The 22,490-nt window shown below is 36.0% G+C and overlaps 1 protein-coding gene across 1 annotated transcript; it reads left to right on the top strand.

Annotated features, from left to right (window-relative positions):
• The first annotated feature begins 14,417 nt into the window (after positions 1-14,417).
• On the top strand, positions 14,418-22,058 carry LOC148940461 (uncharacterized). Its single transcript, XM_089104718.1, has 3 exons — positions 14,418-14,463; positions 17,439-17,547; positions 21,344-22,058. The coding sequence occupies exons 1-3, from the start codon at positions 14,455-14,457 to the stop codon at positions 21,958-21,960; spliced, it is 735 nt and encodes a 244-aa protein (XP_088960844.1). The 5' UTR covers positions 14,418-14,454; the 3' UTR covers positions 21,961-22,058.
• Positions 22,059-22,490: the final 432 nt, after the last annotated feature.

Here is a 22,490-nt window from a genome sequence, read left to right as displayed (position 1 = left end):
GAGACGACACACACACACAGAGAGACAACACACACACAGAGACGACACACGCACAGAGACGAAACACACATAGAGACGTCACACTCACAGAGACGATACACACACAGAGACAACACACACAGAGAGACGAGACACACACACAGAAATGACAAACACACATAGAGACAACACACACAAAGAGACGACACACACACACACAGATACGACACCCAGACAGAGACGACACACACACTGAGACGACACACTCAAAGTGACGACTTACACATAGAGACGACACACGCACAGAGACGACAAACACACAGATACGACACACATAGAGAGACGACACACACACACAGAGATGACAAACACACAGACACAACACACAAAGAGACGACACACACACACACACGGATACGAAACACAAATAGAGACGACACACGCACAGAGACGACAAACATACAGAGAAGACACAAAAAAAGAAACGACACACCCACAGAGATGACACACAAATAGAGACGACACACGCACAGACACGACACACAAACAGAGTCATAGTGAGAGAGATATCCAAAAAGTTGGGTTGATCTAGGTTCACTTAGAGTGGCGTGCCACTCTGTGCGTCATCTCTGTGTGTGTGTGTGTCGTCTCTGTGCGTGGGTCTTCTCTCTGTGTGTTGTCGTCTCTCTGTGTGTTTCGTCTCTGTGCGTATGTCGTTGCTATGTGGGTGTGTCGTCTCTGTATTGTCTCTGTATGCGTGTTGTCTCTGTGCGTGTATCTCCCCTCTGTGTGTTGTCGTATCTGTGTGTGTGTAGTCTCTGTGTGTATGTTGTCGCTATGTGTGTGTCGTCTCTGTGTGTGTGTGTCTGTGTGTTGTCTCTGTGTTTGTTGTCTTTGTGTGTGTATATCGTCTCTGTTTTTGTGTCTTCTCTGTATGTTTGTCGTCTCTGTGTGTGTGTCGCCTCTGTGTATGTGTCGTCTCTTTGTGTGTTTCGTCTCTGTGTGTGTGTCGTCTCTTTGTGTGTTTCGTATCTGTTTGTGTGTTTCGTATCTGTTTGTGTGTCGTCTCTTTGTGTGTGCCTTCTCTCTGTGTGTTGTCGTCTCTGTGTGTGTGTCGTCTCTATGTGTAAGTCGTCACTTTGAGTATGTCGTCTCTGTGTGTGTGTGTGTGTGTGTGTGTGTGTGTGTGTGTGTGTGTGTGTGTGTGTGTGTGTGTGTGTGTGTGTGTGTGTGTGTGTGTGTGTGTGTGTGTGTGTGTGTGTGTGTGTGTGTGTGTGTGTGTGTGTGTGTGTGTGTGTGTGTGTGTGTGTGTGTGTGTGTGTGTGTGTGTGTGTGTGTGTGTGTGTGTGTGTGTGTGTGTGTGTGTGTGTGTGTGTGTGTGTGTGTGTGTGTGTGTGTGTGTGTGTGTGTGTGTGTGTGTGTGTGTGTGTGTGTGTGTGTGTGTGTGTGTGTGTGTGTGTGTGTGTGTGTGTGTGTGTGTGTGTGTGTGTGTGTGTGTGTGTGTGTGTGTGTGTGTGTGTGTGTGTGTGTGTGTGTGTGTGTGTGTGTGTGTGTGCATGTAAATTTCTGTATTGTGTATCCAAGAGGTGAATTCAAGAAAGAGTTTGTTACTTACTTACTTACTTCCTTACTTACTTACTTACTTGCTTACTTACTTACCTACATTTTTTTCATTCTGATACCTAGCTTTTGACAATGTTATCCCATGTGTCTAACAATAGATGTACGCAAAATCCTTTTCTTACATCGTCGATGTTTTAATAGACATTCTAAACGCTTGATATGCTAGCTTACTCTAAAAAATAATGAAGACATAACAATGTAATATTTTTAATGAAATAATGTTATGTAGAATATTAATACAAAATATATTACGATACATTATTAATATCAATGATTAACTTTGGACATTTTGAATCTGTTCCATAAAATAGTTCACCGTGTTCTCTTTTGATATTGTAGTTATTGTCTTCTCTAAGTTCATAATCGGTAGAATAATCATTATTCCATTTTTAATCATACACAATTTTAATTGGTGTCTCATGAACAGGCTCAATATTCTTTTCGTCTTTGGTATTATTTGATTCATTGACTGTTTGATCAATGCCAGTAACGTTTGCTGGTGCTTTGTTTTTCATAGTTTCATCTTTATATTCCATAGTGATTTTTTCTTACAATGCCCTTTTAATTTTTCTGGCAATTTCACTGTCTATTATCACATTATTTTTACACAGGTAATAGTTTCGGCACGTAGACAAGATATGGTTTACGATATCAGTAGCAGAGTAGGCCTTTCTTTTCCTCATTGCTTTCATTTGAATGCTAATATCTGAAAGCCGACGAAAGGTTCTATCAATAGGTAGCATGTTACCTATAGCACTAGCATGAAGATACCCCTCTTCATCAACTATTATTTTTATGTTGGCATTCTCTTTGAGTACTACCATCTCTGGAAATGATACTTTCGCATATTCACCATTTGTATAATTGAATTTTTTTGGTAGTCCAAAGAAATTTAATTCCATAGTGTCATGACAACGCACGCATACGTTTCCAATAGTGCTACCTCTTGTACTTGTTTCATAGTTTAAATACTTCTCCTTGTCAGCGTTCAATGCTACAATAACACTAGCATGTGAACACATTTCTAATGGGGGGTAATCCACATGTTCAATATGCACTTCATCTTTGCTATTATTTGGTTCATTAATTGTTTGATTAATGGTAGTGAAGTTTGCTGGCACTTTGTTTTTCATCGATTCATCTTTATATTCCTTAGTGATATTTTCTGCCAATGCCCTTTTTATTTTTCCGGTAATTTCACTGTCTATTACAACATTATTTTTACAAAGGTAACAGTTTCGGCACGTCGACAAGATGTGGTTTATGATATTAGTAGAAGAGTATGCATGTCTTCTTTTGATCTTCCGTTGAATGCTAATACCCGAAAGTTGATGATGGGGTGCAACAAGAGGTAGCATGTTACCACATGCACTGGCAAAAAGATGTCCCTCTTCATCAACTATTATTTTTATGTTGGCATTTTCTTTGAGTGCTATCATCTCTGGATACCTCACTCTTGCATATCCACCATAAGAAGAGTGGAATTTTTTTTGTACTCCAAAGAAATTAAATTCCTTACTGTCATGACAATGCACACATACATTTCCAATAGTGCTACCATTTTTACTTGTTTCATAGTTTAAATACTTCTCCTTGTCAGCATTCAATGCTACAATAACATTGACATGTGAACACACTTTATTAAAATGCTCCATCTTCACTTTTTTAAGAGATATGACTTATGTGTTTATCGTTCCACTGCGTAAAAAATACTGAATTAATAAATGCAATAGACTAGGTAGTGTCGATATCCGGACATAGAATACCACTGGGAAAGCCACATTGTGTCTCTGAACAATCACAGAGTACAATTGTTAGACCCGTAAGCATATTTTGTCATTTTAAGATACGTACAAAAAAAAAATAATAAAGTTGAATAATTTCGAAGTTTAAAAAAAATAGTTTGTTTTTATGAAACCAAAATTATTGAATTAGAACCATCAGTCCTCATTATTATGAGTATCCAAAACTGGACTTAAGTTTCACATTTGAACCAGAGAATGGACCTAAGTTTCATATTTGAACGAGAGAATTGTATTTTCCTTAATTTTCTTACAGTAAACTAGAGTTTATGGTCAAAAACCCTTATTAGCTTAGATTCTGCAGAAATAGTTTATTTTTCGATCCATACCTGGACTTAAGTTTCACCTATGAACCAAAGAATTGTATTTTCCATAATTTTCTTACAAAAAACTAGAGTTTACGGTCAAAAACCCTTATTAGCTTAGATTTTTCGCTAGCAACTCGCCCTCCTTTATAACTTCGCTAATACATCCTTCTGCCAATCAACCCATCTCCCCCAAAACACTTTTCAGCCATTTCTTGTTAAAATTTTTATTTCAACTCATCCACACGGTGTTTTCGCTAGAACCTTGCCCTCCACTATAACTACGCTAATACATCCGTCTGGCAATCAAAACATATCCCCAAAAACACTTTTCAGTCATTGCTTTTTAAATTTTTTTATTTAAAATAAGCCACACGGGTTTTTCGCTCGCAACTCGCCCTCCACTATAACTTCGCTAATACATCCTTCTGCCAATCAAAACACTTATCAGTCATTTCTTGTTAAAAAAAATTTATTTCAACTCATCCACACGGGTTTTTCGCTAGCAACTCGCCCTCCACTATAACTTCGCTAATACATCCTTCTGCCAATCAACCCATCTCCCCCAAAACACTTTTCAGTCATTTCTTGTTAACAAAAATTTATTTCAACTCATCCACACGGGTTTTTCCACATTTGAACCAGAGAATGGACCTAAGTTTCACATTTGAACGAGAGAATTGTATTTTCCATAATTTTCTTACAGGAAACTAGATTTTATGGTCAAAAATCCTTATTAGCTCAGATTCTACAGAAATAGTTTATTTTTCAATCCATACCTGGACTTAAGTTTCACCTATGAACCAACGAATTGTATAATTCCATAATTTTCTTACAAAAAACTAGAGTTTACGGTCAAAAACCCTTATTAGCTTAGATTTTTTCGCTATCAACTTGCCCTCCACTATAACTTCGCTATTACATCCTTCTGCCAATCAACCCATCTCCCCCAAAACACTTTTCAGCCATTTCTTGTTAAATTTTTTTATTTCAACTCATCCACACGGGGTTTTCGCTAGCAGTTCGGCCTCCAGTACAGCACTATAGGTACTTTAAGAGATCCTTCTGCCATCACCCCACCACTTATGTATTATATGGAACACATCAAAAAAGTAAAGCTATCCTCTGTTATAATTCCTTTCTTGTCATCTAAACCCCTCTTAGTAACAAATTCTTCGTATAGTATAATTTTAAACTATTTTAAATTGACAACACTTTCCGAAAACCACTTGTGTATTATAAAATACATATCGAAGTATTCACAAATACTAAACCCTTTTTCTTTATTAGAAAAACAATGCCAATTGCCAAAAAAAAAATTCTTTTGTCAAGGTGTATTGAATCACACATTTCCATCCTTTGTTTTCTTAATCCCGATAAGACGCATACCAATGTTGTCTGTAAATTTTCACTCTTGCTAACAGGATTAGACACAGATGCCTTTAGAGTGGAAACTCTATTTTTGATAAGGGGAAAAGGACATTTTTGAACGAAATAACTATTTCCACAGAGCAAGGGGGAGGGTTTTTATTTACATAATAGAAAAAAGAGCGTATTTTGCGTTTTCTAGCGACTATAGTCACCATATTGTAGGGTTTGTATTGTTGGGGGGGAGAGGGGCTATTTCCCCCTGAAATTTAAATTTACTAGTGGGAGGGTAAAATTATTTTATTTAGAAATAAATTAATAAATTTAGTAAACTGTACTCACATAGTAAATTGACGAATCCATTGCTTTAAAGTTAATAATATTCAGTGTACTATCTATTATATATGAAATAATTACGAAATTGAAATCGTAAGGTAAGAACATTATATACAAAACCTCAAGGACGAATAAATAATCAGTCCTTTTATTTATAACCAATCATCACTCGAGTTATCGTATATTGAGCAACCACCAATGTCTCTGATTGGTTTTTAAAAATGGATATTGGCTCGAAAAACACTCTGGTTGAGTTATATAATTTCGACCATACTCCCATAACATGTTGCACCACTTTATACCGTGCCAGCTTAAAAAAAAAAATGTGCACGTCAAACGGTACAATCTTGTGCAATTCTTATCAATAACAAAAAACCAGTTTCTTGTACGCTTCATATCTATTACACTTTTGAGCATATTCTTGTAGGCGTGAATGTAGGGCTGAATGTAAAGTTCAAATATATAGATGCATGGTCTTGTAGGTTTCAAATATATGGATACATGGTCTTGTAGGTGTCAAATATATAGAATAGATACTACTTTAGTAGCAGTATGCGCATAGCACCTTTGGTTTCTACAAGATCCCTTTCAAAACACGCTGAAAATTTAACCTTAATACCATCAAGTATTCTTGAAGCATTTCTTATTTGTTCGCTTGACAACCTGTGTGGGCATAGTGTGTTTCGATTTAGTTTCATATTGTTTCTATATATTTCAAATTTTTCACCTTAATAATCTTAATTTTAATAGCAGTAGTAATAGTATTGGCAGTAGAATGGAGCCCAGGCTTTAGTATCATTAGTAGTAATAGGAGTAGTAATAATAGTAACAGTAATAGTAGCATAAGTAGAAGCAGTAGCATTAGGATGTACAAATTTCCTTTTGGTTAGTTCAACATCCCTCACAACAAGCCCTGTTGTAGTTGCAACTTTACACACCAAACTGTTCGTGATATTTTGCTGTTACACCCTTTTGACAACCTAAATACAGATGACGAGTTGTGATTCAGTTCACCTTCCCCCCTCAAAATTTCTTGGAAACTTCTCCTTCATACCCTTAGGCATAGTTGTAATAGTGGTCAAAGTAGTAGTATTAATATTACTAGTTCAATGCTCTTAACCTTACAAGTAGTTGCAATAGATGTAGTAATAGTAGTAGCAATGGTAGCAATGCTCTTAGCCATACAAGTAGTCGCGATAGTAGTAACAGTAGTACTAGCAGTGGTGTGCACATATCCCCTTTGGTCAGATGATCTTCCCCTTAAAACGTTGTCTGAAAGTTCCGACTTAATACTCAAATCAATTCTTGAGATATGCTTTTATGATAATGTGCATGTACAAAGCGTCTTTTGACTTCGATCGAATTTCCCCTAAATATTGTAAATGGAGAAGTGTGGTAGTAGTAGTGGTGGTAGTTGCAGTTGTATTGGTAGCATAGAAATATTGCCTTTTTGATCATCTCCCTTATCATTTCCAGAATTTTCCAAATTAAAATACTCAGGTATTCCTGAGTTACGCCCTTTTGAAAACCTTCATACGCATAACGTCTTTTAATTTAATTCATCACTCCCCTCAACATTCTCTGACAGGCTCGCCTTAATGCCCTTCGCTTTCTTGGAAAGTAAAGTTCAAACATTCTTAACGTCTCAATAACATATACTGTATGTAAACAATGAACGAATTGCCTAACTTAAGCCCTTGCCCTGAGGACTGTGGGGAGGTTGACATCCCCTCAGACAAAATTACTGGACATTTCAATAATAATGAACAAAATAGCTCTATTAAAAATTTAATCTGGTATGTTCTGGGTAATGATAGGCTTGGATGGGGGCTGATTGCCCTCAATTCACTTTTTATCTCTTAAAAGGGCACTAAAATTTCCAATTTTCAATCAAATAAGCTCCATCCGATCCGAAATTTCTTACAACCACCCATTCCTTAAGACCCGTATATGCCCCGGAGCATAACTCACTACTCTTGCCCTCTGGGGAGTTGTGTTCACCATATAGACATTGTTATATGATTTTTTGAACATAAGTAACAAAATCGCTATCTCAGAATTTCAATTGAATGCGTTTCGGAAAAAGAGGATGTCAGGAAGGAGAGGGGGTAAGCTGCTCTCCATCTTTTTTACTCTTAAAAGGGAACTAGAACTATATATTTCCAATCAAATGAGTGTCTTCTAAGGTCCATAAGACCACCCTGGATATGTTTTCGCGGAAATTTTGGGGGTTGGAGGAGGTTTATTTCAAAAACAACTACAATTTCAAATGAGTGTCTTCTAAGGTCCATAAGACCACCCTGGATATGTTTTCGCGGAAATTTTGGGGGTTGGAGGAGGTTTATTTCAAAAACAACTACAATTTCAAAGAAAAGTTTTACCTCCTTAAACTCTTTCCTCCACTGCTTTTATGGGCACAAGTTTCGTCTGTTTGTTTACACGTGTAATTTTGTGTCATTTGTTAGTTGAAAAAGTTTTATTGATCGTGACTGCAGCAATAGCAGCAACCTAGTGAGCGACGAACACGTCCCATAGTAACAAACAAAATGGCCCAAACCCCCCCCCCCAAAAAAAAATGGTGTCAGATCGAAACACAAAGTACACGATTGGAACCAACTTGGCCGAAACCCATATTTCATTTAATTTTATTTATTTAATACTATAAAATCTAACTCTAATGTAAAAATACACAACAACAAAAAGAGTAAAATAAAAAAAAAGTAAAACAAAAATACATATACGGCGGATTTTGCAGCCCCAAAAGCTGAGTTTTTAGGGAGCTCAATCGCTACAACAACATTACAATTGGTGCAAAACCAACACCTATTATGAAATAGATGAATACATTGACACATAGCAGTAAAGTGGCAAAACTTACGGACAAAAGTAAAAACCACGGACATAGATCAAAACACGGAATTTTTACTACATCTTAAAAAAAAAAAAAGCAGGTTTAAATAATATGGGTAAAGACTTCTCATATCATGATATATCAGAGGAAATAGAGTTAAACAGCTTAGTAGCTGGATAAACTGGGGAATGCTGGGAAAAAGTTATTCGAAACTTCTGAAGTTCGGTGAATAGATAGGACTAACGAAGGGAAAGGAAAATATTAGAAGAAGGAGCTTGTTTGAAAAAACTACACAGGCTTGTAGGAAGGGAAAAATGTAAGAATTTATAAGCTAAGAGGAGACTTTTCTTTTCAACCAGGGAATCAAATTTTTTAATACCAGTATCATGATACAAATCAACAGAGGAGTACCTTGGGGGAAGGTCAAACGCAGCTTTCACAGCTGTATTCTGAAGGCGTCTTATAGGAGTTAGTAGAGAAGAACATGCCACACCCCAAACGGACCGACAATAAGAAAGTCGTGAATTTAAAAACGTATAATACAGTGAGACCATTACCTCAGTGGGAAGAAAGGATGGAAGAGTGTGGAGGACACCCGCCTTGCGACTAAAGAATACCCTGGAGATAGGAGAGATGAGGGTCGTAAGAATGGTTAGTATCCAAAAGTGGACTTAGAATTTTAATTACCTGAGTATCTGGAATGAGGACATTATCAAAATACAAATTTAATATACATGAAAAATCAACCAAGGAGAATGAACCGCCGTAAACATTACTGTGCCACTTTTCGACACATGAACAACCATTTTGTTTGCGAGGTATCGGAGCTAACTTTGTAGGCACCACAAACTAAATTTGTTGTAAAGGAAGCTTACAGTCTCTAGGCTTGAATACAGTGTTGCCACCCGGTGAGGAAAAATTCACTAGATTTTAGTCATTTGTTCGTTGATTTAGTGATTTTCTTCAATAATCTAGTGATTTGGGTGCTGATTTAGTGATTTTTCTGTATAGGCAATTTAAAAAAAAAATCGCTAGAAATAGTAATAAATTACAAGGGGTGGCAACCCTGCTCGAACAACAAGAAAAATACATTGGCTTGAAAAGGAAATCCATTGGCTTTAAGGTTCAGCAATTATGAGCTACGTCTCGCAAACGAGTAGGTTGCAGCTACTGCTGCAGCCTATTGCTGAACCTTTTGCTGCAACCTAAATAACACAATAAAGAATAATAGTACCGATAAAAGAAGAATATAGTAACAAATTTTTTGCCCGCGTTTATGAGTGACGATTTCTGATCTTTTCCATCTCAAAAATATTTCGGGGGATCTCTAAACTATTATACGAACGACACACTAACAATGTAAGAGCTGATAATAAGAAATATAACCTTACCCGGGCTTATGAGTAAAGGTTTCTGCTCTTTCAGTTGAAACTACTTGCTGAAGCTCTCAATTACTTTTGTTGCTTAAAAGGAAGAGATATTGAGAAGGAATATGAAAAGGAAGAGAAAGGAAGAGCATACAAACTCGCGTTATTGATTAAATACAAACACATGTATTTAATTAATCGTAGATATACGTATATATAGATTAATTAATTAATCATTAATCGTAGATATACCTTTGTGCGTTTTTATGAGCAAACTTTGCTGCTCTTTCAAATGGTAGTGAATGTAGTTCATAGGTCTTATTTACGTAACCTCTCGGTCTTGCTATATTCGACAGGTGCGCTTGGGCACTGTGAAGACTTTACAAACTGTACCAAATGTCCCAGATTGGAACCAATAGTCCTACGGAATTATGATTTTCTTATTTCTGGTAAATGCTTTTTTTTAATTCTCTCTTCAGTTACTTCTTAGTTTTCAACGAATGCCGGGTTTCACATAGAATGAAAGAAAGCCTTTGCCACATAGAACGCCACATAGCCACAATGCCACAAGCCACATAGAATGAAAGCCTTTGGATAGATTTATATATTTTGACCATTAATTTAGCCCATTGTGCATTATTGAATCTTTGGATAAACAAACCTTGTTAATATGGTATTCATATTTTTTTTTTGGGGGGGGGGGGGAGATATCATTAACAGTTGGCCCATATGCCAAATAATCCAATTTAAAAGTGTAATCTTTTGCAGATAGTTTAGGGCAATATTTAGTCCATTAGCCGCCCTCGTCCTAACTATATTAAAACAAACCTTTAGGTTTAAATTATAACTATGTAAATTTTTGAAATAATTCTAAAAATGTACCGAATGTGAATCGCCAGTGTGGCAGGCAAGCAGTATACCACTGAACCATCAATGGCTAATGTAAAATTGTATTAAGTTGCTATATCTGTATTGCAGAAAATATCAAATTTTTCCTCGATTCTATGGTTTTAGTGGCCTTTTCTTATAAGGGAGGGGGATGATAAACTTTAGAACAAATTTGTATATCTACGAAAATCCAAGCTTTCATTGTACACGAAACCTGAAATCCATTGAAAGCTACAAAGTAATTGAAGAGAGAAGTAAAAAAAAGTATCTTTATTCACCTTACATATTGCTATTCCTGTTTATTCTTGGTGGTTAATATTAGAGAAATAACGGTCAACTAACATTTAAAATTGGTATATCTTAGTAAATAAAAAACCACATTCACCAAAGGGCAAGAGATTAGCTCCAGCATTTTTATTGGGGGGGGGGGGGCAAGGAGGGTCCAAATCTGGATAGTCAAGGGGCATGAGCCATATAATAGTTATTTTCTCCAAATTATAGGGGGCGCCCCCTGAAACGACCTCCCTGCCAAAGGGTAACCCTCAATAGAGACACTGGAGAAACCTATCTAAGTCCCATTTATAATGAACTTATTAATTCTGATCGTATTTTATGTCAATCACCAAAATCATATTTTGCAACCTAACAGAATCTAACAGATACAAACTAACAGATAACATCTTACCTGGAAAGCGATTGGCTTTTAAAAATATTAGATAAAAAAAACTTTTTCCACAAAATAAGTTTTTCAAAGAAAAGTAAAGAACTCCATTAAACCAAATATGAGTAAAGATAAAATCAAATAATCTACCAAGCGTCAAACTACCACAAATCAGAATCAACGAATAAATAAAGCCCAAAGCAAAAAGAAATTACAATAAATAACCAAGTCAAACTCAAAACTAGCAGAAATTAAAATAAGTTGGGCGCAAAACCCCTATGCCTTTCCTAGGCCAGAACAAAATTTGCACTTTACTGAAAAAATATAAATGTTTTTACTTTTATAACTTTAATATATCAAATAATATTAAAATTTTCATTAATAAATATTAGTATATGTATATTAAACTGACAATGCACATTCATTTGTATTTTTTCAGTAAAGTGCAAATTTTGTTCTGGCAGTACATTACATTAATTGTACATTAGTTAACAGAAAAAAATTAACAAACAGAAAAAAATTATGAAAAGTAAAAAACTTAACTAATCTGTATTGCATTTTAAAGTTGCAAAATGTTTAAGCTAAGGCTACGCTATTATGCATCCAAACATAACATAACACCTTTTATTTGTTTTCTATGTATTTGATGGAGAGAACATCCGGTTATATGTCTACCACCGAATGATAGCCAAATAAACGCCTGCATGGGCAACCATATGGGGGCAGAGGGGGCTCCAGTCCCCCCTGGCTGAATAATGCTGCTGTATATTTCATTTTTGTTTTGATATTTCTATTATACAACATTGGAGGTTCCGATTAGACCAGGTAAGCCCCCCCCTCCTGAAATTCAGCTTATGAGCGCCCATGAACGCTTGACTAATAATAGTGAAATTAAGTCACTTTAATGCAAAATTATGTATAGTCGCTAAGTAGCTACAGCATGAGTTTTTAATTTCTTTACTCTAAAATGTATTGCAAACAAATAAGATGGAAACCAATTAGCACAAGTATGTAACCCCTCACGATGAATATGATTAGCATTCTTGCTTGCAAGTCACTCTGTGACTTGCAATCCTTGTTTGTAGTCTCCTAGTGCCTAGGCTGTATAAGTCAACGGCCTAAAATTTCTTTTTTAACGTCTCCTTGGCTGTAGGCAAGGTCGTATCCAGGAGGGAGGAGGTTAGGGGCTTTGAACCCCCCTCCCCCAAATGGTTGCCCGACTTGTAAAAACGTAACAAAAAGGAATATAAGCAAATTTTTGATGCGTTTTAAAAGTTTTTTTTTGTAACCCCCCCCCCCCCCCTGGAAAAAATCCTTTTGTAAAACACCCCCGAAAAAAAATCCTTGATACACCCCAGGTTGTAGATACAAGCCTACCAAATTTAAAGTGAATGCAGACACTTTACAGTGGAAATACACATGCAGAAATACATTTACTTTGTCCCCTTGACCCAAAATTATTGACCCCATAAGTTTCAAAACGTTCTGAGCTTTCTTTCTTTTTTATAAAAGCCAGAGATAACTCTAAAAATTATCTTCCTTATGCCTCATTGGCTAGAGATAGGGTACTTGCCCAAAAAATTTTCCGCCGATCAGCGGAAAAAAATAGCTCGCCCTTCTAATAAAATTTGGAGGTGGTAGATGGCTTTGGAGAGCCCATGGGCTAACTTTGTTCCACAACTCATGCAGACTGAAAAGTCTTCATGTCTGCAACAAAGTACAGTATGCCTACTTTCCCTTTAGAAAGTAGGCAAAACCAATGTAATGGAGGAGCCAGGGGTTCCCTTTACGCCTCAGGTCATACAGGTTGAAAAGCATTTAATCTTTTTGATTTGAGTATGATACAAAATGCTTACCTTTCGAATACATTAGAATGGGATGAGCGGGAAGTGTATAAGGGTCCACTGCCCTATTCCAGTTTTTTAGTCATACAAATTAAAAATTCTTGCGTGGTTATTTGACATTTGAAGGAATATGGGGAGGGGGTGGGGATTTAGATTGAAAATCATTTCCCTGTTTCACTTAAAGTAATATATAGCATATTACCTATGAAAGCTTCGGCAAGGGAGAGGGAGGGGTTTTGGTGTTTGAAATGGTCGTGGGCCCATTTTTGTCTTCAATTATGCTGATTGAAAATCCATGCGTGATTCAAATTCAATAAATGCGCAATATGCCAGCCTTTCTATAAAATGTTGACTGGAAGAGGGTAGGGGGAAGGATGTTACTGGAAGGGTGCCAGGTTAACTTTGTGCCTCCTTTAATACGAATTGGAAATACTTGAATGGTACTGCTTCGAACAACATGCCACTCACTGAAGTTTTCACTAAAAGCTGGTGGTATGTAGAGTTTGGGGGAACAGAAGCATTTGTAGGGGACATGGCTCCTTTTGGCCCCTTCATTCATAAATATCGAAATTCCTACCTTCCCGTTAGAAAGTTGTCAGTAATAGGGGGAGGGACTAAAGGATCCACTAGCCCACTTTGGTTTCATGGGTGTTAATTGGAGGTCATAGGGCAGTTTCCCTACTCCTTAGATTTATTTGCCCCCCTCCCCCTTCTTCCCCTAAATCTTGATGAATAATTCCTCCTTCTGTCTTGAAAACCGAGGCCCTGTTTGCCTTTTTAATAATGCCTTTTTAAAGTTCTTGCGTTATTTGTTTCAAATATTACGTAACTTGGCTACCTTACTCCCAGAAAAGATTAGCTTCAGAAAGCCGTCTTTAAACTCTCTAATTGACCAAACATGTTCCATAACTTTATCATTAATACCACCATAAATCTTACTATGTCTTCTAAGCTAAAAACAATACGGACATTTAGGATTAGGTGTCCAGTTAACGACTCCCCCCCCCCCCTCTCTTAAATACAGTCTCTCTAAAATTAACCTAACATCTTATGCTTTAAAATACAAAAAACATTCCCCTCGTATTTTTTAAGTTATTTTCATTAATTGAATCAACTGAAAAATGATTGACTAAAATCATTGATCAACTGAAAGTTTAATTGATCAACTGAAAAAATCAACTGAAAAAATGAAATATCACATCACGAGGACTAGAAACTCTTTTACAAGGAGATGCTCACTTCCTAGACACCTTACACCTTAATTCTGGGTATTGGCCAGTTTTTTGGGACTTCTTCGTGAAATCATCGCAATTCTATACTGGTATATACCCTTGGGATAGAAGCTAGTTATTTGTGTGGTATATAAGCTATTCTTATAAGAAAACCGATAGTCTTTGTTGTTAAGTGGAGGGGTTTAACAATTTACGAAGATGAAATTGGTTAGTTACCTTTCATTTTTTTTTGTACATCATGGAATGTACCAGGTAGAACTAGGCTTTGGCTGCTTACTACATATTAAAACAAAACAAAAACGTGGGAGAGAAAAACAGAGAAAAAAAATGAGTTAACAATAATATTAAAGTAATATTAAAGTAAGCATTGCAATAAGGAATTATTTAAAATAAAAAAAAAACTGTATATTATGATTGAATGCCATTTTCGTCAGTCTTAGTTGAGCTTATATGAAGTAATGTCTGTCGTTAATCTACTAAAGAGTATTAGAATGAGTTATATTTTTATGGCTGTTCTTTATAGTTTTTGTTTTATATTTCGCTTAAGATGGCTATTAGTTATATAGCCAGAATGTTTGCTTAAGTTTTATTTTAATCACAACTCCTCACATTTTAATCACAAGTCCTCACTAAATTGGTGTTTCTTTTATGATGGAAAGGCAGTGTGGTCTTTGTCCTTCTTTACTATAGACATACATTGTTGCCAATAAAAAGCTGAAAAGCATATTCTTGATGGTATTGGGCATTGCGGAATATTCTCCGAGTTATTTCAAAATCGATCAGTGGTTCCAGTATCACCATTTTCTTTTGGAGACTTTAAATTTCCTCAAGAGGAAGCTGGGTTCCCACTGTTTTTAGTGTTAACAAGGGTTGCCACCCGGTGAAAGAAAACATCATTAGATTTTGGTGATTTTTTTATTGATTTAGCGATTCATTTCAATAATCTAGTGATTAATCTGCTGATTTAGTAATTTTCTGTTTACAAAATTTAAAACAGAAACACTGGAAATAGTGATAAATCACTAGGGGCGGCAACCCTGAAGACAACGCTACTAACTGTCAGGAATTAAACTTAGGATATTACCCGTTACATGAAATTCTGGCAGCAAACTGGCCATAAATATATTTCTATTCAAAGAACTTCAAAAACGTTTTATTTCACGAAGATAGCAGTATATTCTTCTATTTTGGACTGTTTTATTGATTAAAGGTCTGTTTGAAAATATTTTAAAGCTTATCTTATTCGCAAGCGGAATTAGGTAAATTTTTGGATTAACTTACTAATCAGGTAGCTAAGAAACAGACATATATTTAGAGTTAGAATTTCATCCTGAATCCAAATATAGTATTCGTTTGCGCTGGAAATAAGCTTTAAACCCACCCCACCCTTAATGTGCGAATATATACCCTAAGTTGTATATGTGCATTGAATTCTTGGGATGTCACTCCATTCTATATTGAATTAATATTTTGTCAAAATATCGGAAAATTCGTTGCATATATTCAATTGCAAAATTCGTTGCAAATGCATTCGTTGCAAAATTCGTTGCATATAATTCAATATCTTTGAACATTCTTATTCTATGAAATTCTGATTCTAAAGGCAATATGTCTATTTCTTAGTTACCTATGAGGTAACTAAGAAATAGACATATTACCTTCCGATAGTGAGTTAATCCGAAAATTTTCCTGGAATTATTGGTAGAAATGAGGTAATAACCTATAATGGTGATGCAACATCTCAATGATGATCTACCGTTTGAAATCGAGGATCAGAAACGGAGGCTTAATGATGCAATATCTTCAAACCCTGAAATACAGGCTGAGACATAAGAACTATTGACTTCCTGCTACCTTTGGCGAAAGTTCGAACATAAAAGTCTTGCTTAGCTCACAGCTAAGCTATGTCATGGTTTCATCTAGCAGAGAGACACCACTTGGTCCCTAAGTTATTACAAGCCACCAGTTATTACAAGTTATTACAAACCACCAGTTATTACAAGCCACCAGTTATTAAAGTTATTACAAGCCACCAAAAACGTAAAGGGAACAATTTCTTCAATCTAGCAATGAAACAAAGAAGTCAAAACAAAATTTATGACGTAGCATTTAAATCCACATCTAGTATCAAAACTAAGTACAGAATTGCTCAGTAAATGGTCCCGAAAAGAAACATTTTTTTGTCATTTTGTAGAGAAGTTTAAAGCTAGTAATGAAAATTAATTTTGTACTAGTGAAAATGGTATATAGCTCATTTAAATAGAATTATCATCTTCTAGGAATTGAGACCATGTGAGGCACACCCGCAGATGATTTAAGGGCCCGGAACCATGTTTAATTTTCTTGAGTTTTACCGTTTTCCCACTGCATGTACAATTTGTAAACGCTTCTCCTGTTTTGTCACTCTAACCAATTTGGCTCCCTGCCAAATTTGGGGCATAATAATGCTCCTCTTCCTCGAAAAGTATTCCTTTGTAAAAGCCTAAAACGTTTATTCCTTTGTAAAAGCCAAATTTGGGGCATAATAATGCTCCTCTTCCTCGAAAAGTATTCCTTTGTAAAAGCCTAAAACGTTTATTCCTTTGTAAAAGCCAAATTTGGGGCATAATAATGCTCCTCTTCCTCGAAAAGTATTCCTTTGTAAAAGCCTAAAACGTTTATTCCTTTGTAAAAGCCAAATTTGGGGCATAATAATGCTCCTCTTCCTCGAAAAGTATTCCTTTGTAAAAGCCTAAAACGTTTATTCCTTTGTAAAAGCCAAATTTGGGGCATAATAATGCTCCTCTTCCTCTAAAAGTATTCCTTTGTAAAAGCCTAACACGTTTATTCCTTTGTAAAAGCCAAATTTGGGGCATAATAATGCTCCTCTTCCTCGAAAAGTATTCCTTTGTAAAAGCCTAAAACGTTTATTCCTTTGTAAAAGCCAAAAAAGTTTCAGCTGACGCTTCAGGTTAGTTTCAATTCAAATTCTGGGTGTCGACAACATTGCACTCTTTTAGTTAACAGACTATAGTGCTCAGCTCCTTCGAAAGTCAGAATCATATTTTTTTTCACCACAAATGTTTAGGGACACGACAGTTGCGGCAGCACTCTGACCATATCTTCGCCACCTGTATCCACTTATTTTTTCTATTCTATCACATACAATCAGCGAAATATCTAATATCTTCTTTCTTGTATAGATTTTGGTCCTAGCCTCCATTGTTGGCATTTCCTTGGCCTTTGAGAATCCCGAATATCGTGTTAACTTAGACGCCCCTGTTTCTGCTTCTCCAGAAAAGTTAACTGAAGGTAAGTAACTTTCTATGCTTTAAAAAAAAGATTAAAGTCTTCCGATTATGTATTAAAAACAGTTTGTTAAAAAGAAACTAAATGATCGCAAGAGAACTGGTGACTTCAACAATTAAGCAAGAGACTAGAAATAAGCAAGTAGCCAAATATACTCGAAGGGATATTGGGGGCTTGGATTTGTACCCACAGAAAGGGCTCAAATCTCCCTCTGAAAACTGAAACCTTCCTTTAAAACTATTTCTAGGAAAAAAACGTTATTAAAGGTCATGGCTGTATGTCCCAACAGAATAAACGTAATTTAAGAGAAAACGTAACATTAAGAAAACGTAATTTTTCGTAATTTAATGTATATAATAAAGTACGGACGAGTTTCCAATTTTTTAACGCTTGAAGTTGACGTAAGGCTGAGGTTAAAGCATTAAACCCAGACTCATTCCTGTTTCACATTAGCTATTCAGGCCTATCCCATAGGTGTGTAAAACTAAACATTTTATTCTGACTTGTAGATCCTTGTTAACTGACAAATAATTGGCTATTTTACATCCTTTAGTGAAGGAATGGTCAGCTTTAACTGATCCGGCAAATTTCAGATCGATTTCCTATTCAAAAGATATCGCTTGACAAACTCTGTTAACTGATTTTATCTTTTGGCCTACTTCTTAAATATACAACATTGTGCCTCCAAACCTTCCTAATGTGATTCAATTCCGCCTCGGGTCTTGCAATGCATATCCTTTGCGATATCTTTTTTAGTCAAAATTTGAAACTTGCGTTTTGGGGGCTATTTTATCTTTTCAAACCATTTTGAACAAGACTTCCCTGCTTATCGCAAGTATACGTTAAGCCAACAGGCTTGCGTACTGTATGCAGTTCGTGAATTCGACTTTCAGCCTGTTATTTTCCGTAGCTGTCTCCATTCCTCAAAACCTCTGGTGTACAGGAACAAAACACCAAAAGTTATGCGGAAGACTTGTCTCCAAAGACAGTGATTAACATAAAACAAAAGCATTGTGTCTACATGAACAATAGCCGTGCTCAGCGGAATAGAAGAGTTTAATAAAGCAAAGTCACCAAATTAAAAGAGCCTTAGTTTTTTAAAGCACAAAATTTCAGCTAAAATTTCTGGTCTTGATATTTATTAGTTTATTTGTTTTGTTCTTTTCTTCTATTTCTCCGAGGACGGTTGTTGGTCATATATCTAAAATGATCGCTTAGGTTTCATTTTCATCACTACTTTTGTTAATAATAATTTCTGCTTTTTTAAAGGCAGAGACATTTTTGTAGTTGCTTAGTGTACAGGATGCGACGTAGTGCATAGCTCCTCGAATTAGGAAGAAAATGAGCAAACACGATTCTGTTATTTGTATTCTAAGAGTAAACCGGTGTAGAAAATTACAGGTGGGTATGCATCTCACAGTTGGGTATGCATCCAACAGTTACGAAACATGTTATGGCGACCTTAAGCCAATGAACTCCGTACCTCATAGAACAAAAGAAATAAAAAAAAGCTTTAACCAGTTTCTTTATGGTGCAATAAAAACCCCAGATGTCTGTATAAATTACATATGCAAAGCTTGCTATCCGCGTTGAAACTTATTATTGCCTTAACGCATTGAACTGTTTATATTTATTTAGTTTCTTTCTATTATTTTAAAGTTTATTCTTTACAAGCTTATCATAAAGAGTTATAATCTCAGTAATCAAAATGTTATAAGTTTTATTTTGTCTTACTCTGTCCTGAGTAATATATAAATATATGTCTCGTCAGTATTCCATTAGTATGTTAAGTCACGCGTAAAAAAAAATTATCATAAGTAATGCTAATGCTGTCATACCGTTGAACTTCAAAGCTATATCAAACACAGAAGCATATTCATAAAAATATTTGCAGTGAATAGCAGAATAAAAGGACACACACTCTGAATAAGTTAACCGTTATGAAAAAATACTTCTTTTGTTGCAATTTAAGACCATAGATTTAGTCCCTTTCCTTCATCTCTCCCCCTTATGAAGAGGGGCGTCGTTTGAGGGGGGCAAAGGAGGCGGTTGCCCCCTAATAATTTGTATACAAAAATTATTATATAGCCCATGCCCCATGACTATCCGGATATGGACCCCTCTTGCCCACCCCCCAATAAAAATGCTGGGATTTGCCCCTGCTTATGTAGCAGGTTAGAACCTCCAGGAACATAATCCGGCTTATACCCCTAGGAAAGCTGTAAATGGGTTCTCCTATAAAACTTAATACAAGATATAGAATCCATATCTCATGAACAAAGAAAGCTAGGAAAAGCATTCTGTTAATTTTTCCAGTCCATTTCAATTCTCAGTGGCTTTTTAAAGGAGGGTTCAGGAACGAATGAGGAAACAGTTTTGTCCTTTGGCTATCTCCACTTGACTTTCTTTGGATATAATTTTGTTTTACTTTGAGCAGGTCTTAATCTAGATCGTTCTTACAGAAAGGGAAGCGTACCTCCCTAAAGGTTGAGAAAGTTTATTGTATTGTTTAAAAATTAAATTCTGGTCAGCTTTACCTATGACTTTTCCGTACATAAATCGATGATTAATTGCTCGAGAACAATATACGTTTCCTTTGAATAAAACTAAAACCTCAGAAACGAGAGAGACAGAGGGAACAATTAACAGCGACATGAAAATTTACTCCATAAGTTGGGACAAAAAAGAACCAACTAGTTTAATCTGCCGGCTAAAAGCTCCGCCACCAAGACAACTCCCTACCCCTAAGCCAACCTTCTCCTCCCAACCCTGCATCTGTCTCTACAACTCCTCAAACACAAAACTGCTAATCAGTGAAAACTGAATATAATTTTTGTTATGAGAATCCTCATACAAAGCACAGTGTGTAGCTTAAATTTCGCACTGATTCCAATGTCCACTTCAATTTAAGTTCAAGGGTTTCTGAGCTTAATAAATAACAATTTTGCCTCAGTTTGTTAAATTTTTTCCGCTTTCTTTTTTTTAGATTAGCAGAAGCGTTGGTAGGTTTTTTAACGTCCAAGGACAATTTCAATTTGTGTCCCCCTCCTACTTACATTGTTTCCCAAGTATATTTCAGAAAGAAAAACCAAATAACCCTGCCCTTTTAAAACCGATTCGGTTCTCCTAGTATTCTGTGTGAACTTTTCAAGGTAATCAAAACAACGAAAGCTAGATTCTACCTGATCGGTTAGCTGTGTGAAATTTTAAGGAAGTAAAAAAGCGAAACGTTTTTGTAGTTACAAGATAGCATTTTTTGTGTTTTGTTGTGGTTCCAAAAAGGATCTGACAAAGTGGTGGTGACAATTCAAAAGCCGCTATGTCGCTAAAATTGAATTTTAGATGAGGGAAAAACATTTTGGGTTTTTTAATAATGATCAACAACCAGCTGTTTTGACAAGAAATATTGTTTAGGCATATAGGTAAGATGCATTAAAACTGGCAACGGTTCAGCTTCAACACAAAAATTTGCATGGCAGTAAGTCAAGAAGATATAAAGCATTTAGAAAAAATATAAACTTCTAAATATTTAAAAGCCGAATAATATAGAAGAGAATTCTTCAAACTAATAAATACAAGTTGTTCAGTTTGAAAACGTTCACTATAAATAAAAATTTTAAAAAAGGTGTCTCATAATTTCCCCCTATTTTTTTCCTGGTCATAGAGCCTTACGGGGGATTCTATGTAGAAGTGTTTTTGTCATAAATTTATCGGTTGAATAAATTGATTGATTGATAATGTCTTTTGAATTAACACAGCCCAAACATGCATAAGCATTAATAGCCCCCTTTCTTTTTAGGCAACGAAGGGACATATAGCATAATTACGATCGACTCAAAAGGACGTTTGTTAAAAGAAGAACCCCTAACAGAGGATGAACTTAAACAAATTGAAGCACAACTAGTCCAGCAGCGAAAAGCTGAATCTTCTGAGGGCAGAAGTCCAGCGGTACCCAAGCAACAATTTCAGCCAATAAGCCAGCAACAGTTCCAACAATTTGCTCAACAGTACCAACAAACCCCCAACTTCACTCCCTACCCATTTTATCGATCAGCCTTACCAGCTCAGACGAAACCAACAATCTATGTAATTCCTGAATATTATCAAACTCCAAGCTATAAGACCCCAAGCTACCAAACCCCGAGCTACAGGACTCAGCCTATTTTTGTTCTTGATCAATCTGCCTTTTCAAGTGGGTATGACTACCCAAATTATTACCCTGAAAGTTTTTCAGGATTCGATCCAAATCAAAATGCACGCAAATTCCTTCCTTTTGTCCCATATGGCGGAAAATACCCAACCTACGAACAAGTAGGTCACACCAGTGCGGTTGAGTACAAACCTAATGGTGGCAATTCTGGATGTCTTCTCAACATCTTGACTGGATCAAGGAATTGTTTTGCAGTTGGGAAATAAAGAAGTTAATAGTGTGAAAATATTATGGGGGTGAATGGATTGTTGTTTCTACATTTCTTTTTAACGGAAATAAAATTACATTTATAAGTTTTTACAAATAGTTTGTTGGCGTCTTAATCTTTAATACAGGTTAGTTATGTAAGTAAAGCAGGGGAATTCACCTAACCCCATGATAAAATAGTTCTTGGGCTCCCTTCCCTGAAAATATCATGAACGGTTTCTCACTGTTCTTTTAACATCTTTTTAAATTCGAATATGTTCCTTCCTTGCAACTTGGTTTCCTTGCAACTTGGTTTTGCCTGCTGGGGTTTTCCCTGTCTTTAACCAAATTTGAGGATTAAATGTGTGCCAGGGATTACAATTGTTTTATTTCCTTTTTATTTATCTATTTTTTATGTTGTTGTGCTTGAAATATTTAGACATTTGAAATTTAGCTAAAAAGTAGAGACAGAGAGCCAATTCAAAAAGGACAAAAAATTGAACGCCATGGCTTGCAACTGTTCGATCTAGGATTAGCATTCTTTAGTTGT

This window comes from Artemia sp. Qi Xiang Cuo, chromosome 19, assembly GCF_049724085.1.
Source record: "Artemia sp. Qi Xiang Cuo chromosome 19, ASM4972408v1, whole genome shotgun sequence".
NCBI lineage: Eukaryota > Metazoa > Arthropoda > Branchiopoda > Anostraca > Artemiidae > Artemia > Artemia sp. Qi Xiang Cuo.
The sequence above is the reverse complement of the archived record's forward strand: the minus strand, read 5'-3'. Positions and strand labels throughout refer to the sequence as shown.

Excerpts from the sequence above, each read along its gene's own strand:
- LOC148940461 (XM_089104718.1), top strand. Across the intron at positions 17,548-21,343 it reads TCCAGAAAAGTTAACTGAAG|GCAACGAAGGGACATATAGC; the intron begins GTAAGTAACTTT and ends CTTTCTTTTTAG.